General features: G+C 42.5%; 1 protein-coding gene across 2 annotated transcripts in view; it reads right to left on the bottom strand.

Moving 5' to 3' along the window:
- Positions 1-1,804, bottom strand: part of LOC146967178 (corticotropin-releasing hormone receptor 1-like) — a 103,045-nt gene extending 101,241 nt beyond the window's left edge. For both annotated transcript variants that reach the window (XR_015034366.1, XM_085760820.1), the window contains exon 1: positions 1,265-1,804. Coding sequence is in view for 1 of the 2 variants with exons in the window: in XM_085760820.1 (XP_085616946.1) it covers positions 1,265-1,294 (30 nt within the window). In the remaining variant the exon portion in view is untranslated. The remainder of the gene's footprint in view (positions 1-1,264) is intronic.
- Positions 1,805-11,470: the final 9,666 nt, after the last annotated feature.

Genomic DNA, 11,470 nt, shown 5'->3' on the forward strand with positions numbered 1-11,470 from the left:
ATCAGGTAAAAAAAAACAAAAAAAACGTTGAAAGCGTGACTCATCTGGCCTGTCGTCGTCGCTGTAGTAACCTATACAGTAGTATATGATGTTTCTGCGTTAACGTCAGCTCGGACCGACTTCTTTAACCGGATTCAGGTCCAGTTTCTCTGGTTCTCGTGGTCTGACCCGAGCAGAGCAGAGAGCAGGCATGTGATATGTGAGTTGCAGAGGCAGTGGGGGCCCAGCGAGCTCTTAAATCACAACAATGTGGACACGAATAGAAAGCAGAGGGTGGTGGTGTAGTGTTGGTGGGTGGGAATGGGCTTCAAAAAAAAAAAAAAAAAAAAAAAGGTTCAGAGGATTCTCTACTATTCTTAGTGCGACAGTTTCCCTCACACAATGGGTACAGGAGGAGGCAGATGAAGTAATTCACCTCAGGCATCATCGTCGTTGTCGTCGAGTGCAACGAATCCCTGGCTTCCTATTGTTAAAGCCCCTCTGTGTTCGGAGATGGTATCGGATAATGGATCTTCTACGACAGCGAAAACATGAACTTAAGCCTCAACTTTGTCCAGGGAGAAGTGGAAAGTGGAAAGTGGAAAGTGGAGGTGTTATGTGGGGAGAGTTGTGCACTTGCTGCGTTAATTAACTCTCTTTAATCCTCAGTGTCACAAATCCTGGTTCCTCAGAGTCCCAACAGGAATCATGTTGTTTTTCTTCTTTTTTTTTTTTGGTGTGTGTGTGTGTGTCTATGTGTGTGTTTTATTTCTCATGCCATCTTAACCCGTGAGTTCATGTTCCTGTGTTTACAAGTCAACACAACATTTGCAGCTTCAGCACTTCGATGAACTAATATGATGCAGATTGTTCTCAATGCTCCAGTGGGGAAGGTGGGAAATAGAAAAGATAAGTCTCCCTCTGGATTACTGTCCTGGTTCAAAACCTTTTTCTTTTTTTTTTTCTTTCAGAAGAGAGGCTGAAGGATTTATTCTTTCTTTCTTGCTTTAAGTGGATGTTGTCTCTCTGACATGGAGACAATATCCAAAACTGACATCTGGAGGGGAGGATAGTGTGTTAAATCCCTTCACATCAAGATTATATCTACTCAGCTGCAATCTGCCAGAATAAGACAGATCCAGTAGCTTGTATTCAAATATAGATATATATTTTTTAATTAAATGTCTAAGAAGACGATGATGATGAAGAAGGAGAAGAAGATGGGATGAAAGACGAGGAGGAGGAGGAGGAGGAGGTCAAAGCGCAAAAAAGGCGCAGAACTTACCTCAAGCAGAAAGAAGCATTTGCGACGCATTTCCACTCCTTTATTTTTCACATAATTTTCATGTGGGTCGTTAATTTTCTTTTTCTTCTGGTGACTTGATGAAATCCTGCTCTGCACACACACTCACACACACACAACACACAGGCACACACACACACTATCCCAGAAAAGTCGCAGCAACACAGAAATGTTCTTTCCTTTCCCTGATGGTGCCAAAGATGTTGTTGCTGTTGCTGTTGCGTGCAGCCAGAGAAGAGGAAGAAAAAGCCACTGTCCGGTGGGTGATGTCAGAGGTTATGATCCATTACGGTAATTCAATATAAAAAGAAAAGAAAAAGAAAAAGAAAAAGAAAAGCCCGGGAGCGCAAACATTTCATCCAGCAGCCTCCGGGGTGATGAAGTGTCCTCTCCTCTCTCGGGTTGAACACGCGGCTCTAATGAAGTCGCTCCGGTCAGTTTGTGTTACCGGACTGGAAACCGAATCCACCGCGGAGAGACGCGCACCATCAGCCGGCTCCAATGCGCCGCGCTGCGCTGCTGTAGAAACCCTGTAAACCCTGTACACCCCGTAGTACCCTGCTGTACCCTTCAAGCCTGGCCCCGGAGCGAAACTCCTCTTCTCCTCCTCACACGCATGGTTTACTGCGCAGGTTACCCGGAGCTGCTACACCGTCATGTCCCCCCACCCCCTGCTGCTGCTGCTGCTGCTGCTGCTGCTGCTGCTGCTGCTGCATATCCAGCTCCTGACTCCTGACTGCTGTGGTGGTGGTTCTGCTGCTGGTGGTGCTGCTGGTGGTGGTGGGAGCCTATAGACCGTCTCCTTGACGCGCCGCCCACGTTGTGCCACTTTGACGGGGAGTAGCCAGATCTATCTATCTATCCAACAACGCGACTGAGGAATTACTACTCCAGTCCTCCGTGCTGCGCGCGTCTTGGAGTTAATTATGCATCAGCTCTCCGCCGTGCCATGCCGTGCCGTGCCGTTCCGGATCCTAATCTTTAATCCCCCTTCGCAATCTAGATGTCACTGCTGCAAAAAGAAAAAAAAAAAGTTAAAGGACGGACGGACCCCGGGATAAAGTGTTTTTTGGATGGGGGTGGGTGGGTCTGCGCGCATCGCCTAAAGAGAAGAGAAGCTCTTATTAAGCAATCCAGGAAAAAAGAAGAAGAGAGAAACCCTTTTAACATGTGTCCCAATTTACAGCTGAATTAGTGCCAGAGCCGCTCTGCGTTAACAGATTTGGCTGTGAGCTACTGACGGACAGATGGTCCCACTGTGTCAATAAAGTTCACTGTCCCCCGGGATCTTTTTAAATAAACTAAAAAAAAAAAAAAAAAAGAACACCCAATGGAAAGTAGTTCCAGAAAAACATGCTCTTTAAATGACAGATTTAGTAAAACTCTAATGTGTCTCATGCTGCTCAGATTAGTGCTGAAACAAAACCCATCCATCAATTAGTTAATCAACTATAATTAATGGCAAACAAAGGGATTCAGATTTAAATTAGACTTAAGCTGATTAAAGAAACGAGAAAGGGGGTAAAAAACAAAGCAAATATGTTGGAAAAATAGGCTACATGTTGATTGGGCTTTTAAGAATTAAGACTGTTCCTTCCTTGTTGGCCACTAGGGGGCAGCAACAGCTAACATGTTAGCAAAACAAAATCCCCCAAAATTAATGCAAACGCAACGTTAAAATTGACCTAAAACGGCATACAAATAACAGCTAAGCTTCACATTTCATCTTAAGAGTAGCCTAGGTAAGTTTTGTTATTGCTAAAGCTAACATTAGCGTTAGCAGGAGAAACGATCTGATGGCAAGACAAAATTAATTTGGCATAAAATAGCTAACCATTAACAGCTAACGTTTATATTTTATGTGAAAGCCTAAGTTTTGCTTTGGCTACATAGCTATCACTAGCATTTGCGGTTGTTTACTAACCAATTAGCAGAAATGTTTGGATGCCAAGACAGCGTTAATTTGGCATGAATAGCCAACAATTAAAAGCTTACGTTTAAATTTTTTACGTTAAAAGAAGCCTAAGTTTAGTTATTACTAGCCTAAGTAGCTTAGTATCAACAGAACCAATAGGAGAAACATTTTGAGTTCAGCATAAAACTTTAAAACAAAAAACTAAGCAACAGACTTAAGAAACATTAACTCCCATATCTATCATTAGCATACTTGCCCATTGCAACTCACTGTAGCCTCACTGCCGAAAATATGCATTAAAAACTCTTGTATCAGAAAGATAACAAAGGATGAAGCTCTTTTGAAGTAACAAACACTAAAACTGACTCCTGGGAAGAAGAAACCATGTTTGGCAGAAAAATAACTTCTACAAACTGTTTTCCAAACTTCTCACACAGGCATCATCTTCACCAACCTCTGCTAATTAGCTAATGCTGGGTTTTGACGACAACCTACTTTTCATCTCCAGTCATTAGAGTCCAATGCTTCAAGTCATCAGACTCCAGTATTCACTAATTGGTAGATGTGCTCTTGCTTTGTAATGAGTTAGCAGGTAAATGTTCAGACCTCCTCAGCTCAGCTCATTATTTATCCGTCCTGACCACGACTGCACCGTTCTGGTTCATTCGTACTGCTCTCATTGCAGAAAGCAGCTGTTATTATCAGACCTGTTCACACAGCCAGAGAGCAGCTGGTGAATATAATGGAGCATTTAGCAGCTAAAGAGCCAGATATTTCCCTCAGGAGCTGGTGGAGACCAAACACAGGGCTAAAAGCGAGGGACACAGGTGGACTCAAACAGGACACCAAATGAAGCATCATGTTTTAGGATGTAGAAATAAATATGATGTTTGCAAACAAGTTCTCAGATTAACTCAAATTGTCTCCATGACTTGTTTCCGCTGCCCCCAAGTGGCCAAAGACATTATTTACTGTAGGTTTGAGCTGCCAAATGATTCAGTATGTTCACCGACTCGTTCTTTGATCTGTTTTTTTTGCTGCTTGCTGCAGCTGAAACCAATGAAATTGATGCAAGTAGATGCAAAAAGATGCAAATGGAAAACCCAAACAATATAAGATGGAAGACATCAGTAGGTTGTTGTAGCGCTGAGAGGAACTGCACAGTCCGGTCATAACTCCTCATGGGGTTTGTGATATAGATGCATTAACTACGGTGACTTCATCGTCCTCAAGGCCGTAAAACTCATGCAATCCTTCAAAGGAACAATGTTAGACAGGAATATTACTCTTCGGTTCAACTGCTTTTTCTCATGCTCATTCACATTTCTTCAATTTAAGAGGTCAGAAAGCCAGAAAGGTTGGGAAACACAGGTTTAAGACATTTATCGTGGAGAAATGCCAGATATTCTCCGGTTCCAGCTTCTCAGATGTGATTATTTTCAGATTGTCTCCTCTGTTTTATCTTTGTAAATTGAATATATCTTCAGAGTGTCGGCCGGCGCCACAAAACAAGACATCTGGGGCCGCGTCCATCTCTTTGGACTCTGGGAAATTGTGCATTTGTCACATTATTGGTTGACATTTTATGGGGCAAACGCTTAATCAACAGATTATTATGAATAATCGCTGACTGCTGCTGTCCTATTTCAGAATCTGCAGGGACTTCCATCCTTGTCGTACTCCTGTCCCTGCACATTTTAATCCAAATTAATAATTTACACAACATATTATATTATTGGATGTCATATTACGCTCACATGCAGGAAACAGGGATGGCACGGCTGCTAATATACCACAGAGGCTTTGAGTGCACAAAATGCTTTACGCTCAGTGTGCTAAAGCTTTCTTTAGACCCAGTGACGTGCAAAGAGGCATTATTCAAAAGATGCTTTAATTCAAGGTGACAGTGCCCTCCCTTGAGTATGCCATCTTGTGAAGTGTCAGTGGTGGCAACAAGGCGACCATAGCAAACTGGGTTATGTGGTTAGGATACTGTTTCGAATGTATTGGTAGAAGCCCGACCCTTGTAGGACACAGTGTGCCCCCGGACCAACGTACACACACACACACACACACACACCTGTCTATGAGACTAGCATCCAGGTGCTAAAAGATGTCACGTTAATCAGCCGGACAGGTGTTATGCATGCTTTAGTGGAACCATTGGTTTTGGTCTTGATGCGGATTTTCTCTCAGCGGCCACCTGGGTTTATTCAAGAAGATTGTGTAAGACGCTCCCTTTTCTTTTCTAATCCCTTTTTCCTGCAGCTGGATGAATTTACCATCAAGCACACACTGCGGTCCACCACCCCCACCCTCCCCCTTCTCCTCCTCCTCCTCCTCCTCATCTAATCTGAAACACAATTTATCTTCAATCTAGACATGAGACATCCCCGGTGCGAAGGGTCAACCCAGATGCACGGACGATGACAGAGCAGACGTTGGTGGCATGTTGGGGTGCAGTACATTTATGTAATGAACATGCACTCGCTCCTGTTAAGGCCCAGATTAACACCGTGCTCTCTCCACATGAGTGCATTCGATGATGAAATTGTCTAACGTACAGACCCCACTGTGCAGAGATGAAGATAGCTGCAGAGGAAGGAATGAAACAATCTGTTCTTATTCTTCCCTCAGAGCTGGATGTATCTGAACATTATCGATTTTATTCTCCAAGACAAAAAGTCACTCATTCCAGTTTTTCAGACCTGAGGATTTCTGACTTTTACTTTGTAGGCTATTATCTGACACTAAATTGTTTAGATTTGAGTTTTGGACAGTTTATCGAACCAAACAAGTAATCACAAGACACCCACCTCATGGACGTTTTAAAGACTAAGTGATTAACTGAGAAAATAATTAGCAGATAAATCATGAATAAAACCAGCTCTGAACCAATGACACTTCATCCTTGACTTTGGAAATTGCGGCTAAGAAAGAAACCGTCCTTATGTCACGTAGCTGATTACTTATAATAACACAATTAGATTCGGTCCCATTGAGAAGATAGTGGTAAATCCCTTTACGAGTCCCAAATCCCCAAAATATTGGAGAGGTCTGAACTCTATCAGTGCAAAAAAAAAAAAAAAACAACTGCTGGAAATTTAAATGAACCTGAACACATAGCAGTGTAAAAGCGACAGAAAACTACCAACAGACATGTGCAATTATCTTTTACATGGCTACAACAAATGTTTAGAGGCTGTAATTGTTGCCAAAGCTTCTGCAATCAATTATCAGTGTAGGACGCCAATAATTGTGTCTGGGGTACATTTACTGTTTGTACCGTTTGATTTATTTTACTGTTTTGCAAGTTTTTTGCAGCCCTGCCCGTCCATCCAACAGGATGTGACTGTGGACGTCTCTTGGGCTTAATAAATAATAAATTAATATCGCTATACTAGGACAAAATTTCTTGACGACACTAATGAAATTTTAATAATCATTGTTGTTGGTTGTTACAAGTCAAACAAGGCTGAACAAAGTGAGTCCAATAACCATAAATTAACTCATCCAATCACTGTAGAAAAGTTCCAGATTAGGCGAGTTGGATGACCTCGAGTTCAGACCGTTCTGTCAAAGACGAATTTTCAAGTTCGACTGTGTGTGTTTCCTTGACAACTGAAGAAAACCCCAGTTTGCTGATGAGGACCATTTGATATCGCCAAAGGCTCCAGAGCAGGCCAGTCAGCTGAGGTTGAGCTGAGATTGTTTTGGCAACTGCTGAACTACTGAGAGTGAAATACAGTATTAGGCTCGCCTGTTTCAGTATGAAAATTCAATCAGCCGAGGAAGACGCATGATAAAGAAACACAATCGTAGAAAGTTTAAACATCTGTAATTCATTGATGATTGAGCCTAATTTGCTGTAGACCATTTGATACCACTGAAAGCCCCAGAACAAGCCAATAAGTTAGCAACTGCTGTTTTCCAAGGTCAGGAGCCAGAATTCCTAGAAGAAGGTTAATGGAAAGTGTGACCATCTCAACCTGCTTGATGAAGACCATGTGATATAGCTGAAAGCCCATAAGCAAGTGAGTAAGTTTGCACACTGCTGCTTTCCAAGGTGAGAGAAGATGAATGAGAAACGTTTCGGATCACTTAGCTGGCTTTGACACCTCAACAAATGGGATGAAAACAGTGTGATGTGATTGAAAGCTCCAGAATGAGCGAGTAAGCAGATCTTTGAGTTGAGACAATTTTATCTTAAAAGGTACATTGTGTAGGAATTCCTCCCATCTAGCGTTGCAGTTGTATCGCAAGCAACTCAATCGTATTTTTCATGCTGCATTCACGTTAAATTGGGCAGACGGCAGACGGACAACAGCCGCTGCAGGTAACGGCATAAACAAGCCTTTATGTAAACAAGTGGTCCGTCAGCACGAGGCAAAACAATACATGTGACAATATGTTGTCATGGCGATGTGGTATTGTTTACCTGACCCACGTTTTACCGGCTTTCTCTGGACTTCTGTGACTAAAATGACGTCTGGTTTGTTAGCGACGGCCGTCTGCCCGACTGCAGGTGAATGCAGCATCAGTGTAACGCTCCATTCCTCCTCACTGCGTTACCGCGGTAACTTTTCACAGACGCCACCTCGACCTGAGCCGACAGCTCCGGTGTCTCCGCTGAGTTTCCGTGGTTTCCTACCGTCACGCTGCCACTGAACGTAAAAACATGGCGAAACGACATGGCAGCCAGCACCGAGCTTACCCGCTCTATGGAGATATGAATGATATGAACGGCTAATTCAGAGCTGAAAGGAACACTTCAGTTTGTTGATGGGGGGGATTACTGATGAATGAAAAACAGACTTTTGAATGAAATAATCGATTTTCGTGAATAGATAACAGGAGAAGTTACACAATGTCCCTTTAACAGTGTTTTCTAAGGTCATCTTCTATCAAGCTCAACTTTTAAGCCAAACGTTGTAGAGGTGAAAAGACGGATGGGAAGTCGCACCTGCACGATGAATCATCAGTGATGCCAATGACCATGTGGTACAGCAGAAAGCTCAAGAGCAAAGAAAGTGAACCATTTGGCATTTCTTTGTAAAAAAAAAAAAACTGAAATGCGAGAGTCGTAAATTGCTGCATTATCACAAACTCATCCGTCCAATCACTGCAGCAAACATCAAAAGCTTTTTAGAGAGAAAACTTGTCAAGTCACTCAGTGAGATGGTGACCTAGAAAAAGGCATCAGCCTCATATTTAAGCAGTGAGTGTGTGTGTGTGTGTGTGTGTGTGTGTGTGTGTGTGTGTGTGTGTGTGTGTGTGTGTGTGTGTGTGTTTGACTCAGGCGTGTGTGTTCATGCTGATTCTTGTTTTGCGTTTTTGCCACATCTGTGCACTGTGTCTTACTGGCACATTCGGAGCAACACATCAAGAGCTCCCCCCAACAATAACAAACACAGAGCGGTCTAAAACACACTGGTCTCCACTGAACAATCTGCACACACTCACACACACAGACACACACACACAGAGTCAGGACGGGGTGTGTGAGCAACAAACAAAAGACAGCGTGCTGCAGAGAACAAGGAACACTGGTTCTTGCTTATGCACCGAAGGAGAACGACGACGACTACAACGACGACGACGACGACACGCTGTATATTTATGATCTGCATGTGTTTCCAACCACTACATCTCCTCTCTTTCTCCCTCTCTCTCTCGCTCCCTCACTCACTCACACAAAACGCACAACAAGATATTTCATGTGGTAAACAATTTCAAGAGTCGGTCCTTGAACCAGGTTTGTGACAAAGCCAATATGAGTTATTGGTGAAGCCTTCGGAAGATGGTGTATTGATTTTATGACAGAGGTGGATGTAGTAGCACCTACCCAACACCACACAACTCTGTGCATGCTAATAAGGTCACCTAACAAAGACCGGCTTTGTGTTTAGGTGAACCACTAACCTTTATAAGACACTGGTAGGTTCATCTAGAAATCCATACCTCCCCTTTTTTTTTGTTCTGCATTAAGTAGCCTCATTAGCATTTCACTGCCACATGCAAAACAGCCATGACATTTACGCTCTGTACTGTAAGTGTGAAAGCCCTGGATTACTGTCCTCTAATAACAACCCCAAAAATAATAATGTAGCGGTTTTCGGCACAAGATGAAACACATACAGCAATACTCTCCCAGGGATTACTTCCTGACAATCATGTTTGGAAGGAGAAAAAAAAAGTCATTCGGGTTGTGAAATTTTAGTGACTCTTCATTTTACACTCCTGACACGGGGGGGTTGAGATGTGAGATGGTGGTGGTGGTTGTGTAAGATGATAACAGCACAGATGAAATTGCAATCTGTGCTCTGGATGAGCTGTCATTGTGCTGTAACTGCCCTGCGTTGTCCATGTAACCAGAAAATTACGAGGAACTGAAGGCAGCATATCAACAGGAGAGTAGACGAGGGCTGGGCGGGCAAATAAAAAACACATTCACATGAAATAAAATATGAAAAAGAAATGCAAAAAGTAGGGAATGAAATGAAATAATAAAATCCCAACGTATAGAAAGTGTATGCAAAGATAAAAGTACCAAAAATCAAACAAAGAAAACTTACAAAAGTATGAAAAATTTAACAGCAAAGATGTAAACGAAATAGCTGCAAGTAAAAAACATACATAGATGAGACAAAATAAAAAGTAATTACATCAACAAAAATGTAAAATTGCATAACCAGGTCAACAAACAGATAAACAAATAGAAGAAAATGCCCACGCAGAGAAAAGATGAATGTTCGCAGCCCACGGGGGATTTGAAGTGACAGCTACCTTAATTTATCTGGACACTGTGAGTGTGTTACCTTCATCCATTACCTTAATGAAGCCACCAACAAACAGACAACAAGATGCACCAGGTCAGTCTCCTTGAACCTTTTCTAACAGATCTGCTTCTTTTTTTCATCCATCATCTGTCAATTACTCTTCCTCTCTGTGTGGATCAATACGACCGGGCGAGTTCATGCATCTGTTTTCTATCTGTCCAGTTTTTAGGTCTTTTCCTCCTGCCTTCCTGTCTGTTTCCATCGTGGAAAACAAGAAGCGACTGTCTGATAACCCTCCATTGTCCCCTCCACCACTGCATCTAATCTAATAGACACTTGGTGCTTTACTTGACAGTGAGCTGTAAATTGAGCGCTTACTAATCATCATAATTTGGCATCATCACCGACAGCGACCAAGCCACACAATGGTAATTTTGGTGGATAAATTTACATTGAATTCGGACGCACGGCGTGTTCGCTTTTCACAGCGGGAGAGTGGCTTCAGACTTAATAACCCGGTGACTGCTGCCATGTGTTGCTGTGAGACTGTGCAAAGTGCAGCTGAAAATGATGGGGAATTATATTATTAGTTCTGGGGGTATTTATGTATTATCAACAAAAGAATTGGTAAAAAATGAATGAAAATGAAAATGAAGTTTTGACCCGTTGGCACTGAAGGGAAAGAGAAAGAGAAATTTAATGGTAATTCAGTCTACAGTCGAGACAGTTCCCCTGAGGATGCTCAAAGTGAAAGTGGTGCTAGATGAAAAGGCGAAGGCGTAGGATTCAGAACCATGGATTTCTGGACCAAACTGTGTCTCAATCCAACCAGTAGATGATAAAATACTCCACAAGACAGTGACAATGTGACCAGCTGGTGGCGCTGAAGGAAAAGGGAATCTCCACCGTACATCATCAGGGAACTATGAATATCTATACCAACTTTTATGACAATCTTACAGAAACCTTCCCAACACTGTTGAGATGTCACTTGAGAGCCAACAAGTCAACCTCATGGTGGCACTTGATGTAATCATGTCAGGGGATCATCAAAGTCAGTAGGATTCATCATCAGGAAACCATGAACTTCTTCATCAACTTGTTGATGATAAAATTCTCCACAAGACAGTGAAAACTTGACCAGTTGGTGGCGCTGGAGGAAAAGTCAGAGAATCTCCTAAGTCAGAGGGATTCAACATCAGGAAACCATGAATTTCTGGACCAAACTGTGTCCCAATCCAACCAGTAGATGATAAAATACTCCAAAAGACATTGACAATGTGACCAGCTGGTGGCGCTGAAGGAAAAGAGAATCTCCACCATACATCATCAGGGAACTATGAATATCTTTTATGCCAATCTTATAACAATCCTTCCCAACACTGTTGAGTTATGTCATTCGAGAGCCAACCTCATGGTGGCACTAGATGTAATCATGTCAGGGGATCATCAAAGTCAGTAGGATTCATCATCAGGAAACCATGAACTTCTTCA

Source organism: Trachurus japonicus, chromosome 19 (assembly GCF_045865225.1).
Source record: "Trachurus japonicus isolate A0001 chromosome 19, Traja_1.0".
NCBI classification, from domain to species: domain Eukaryota; kingdom Metazoa; phylum Chordata; class Actinopteri; order Carangiformes; family Carangidae; genus Trachurus; species Trachurus japonicus.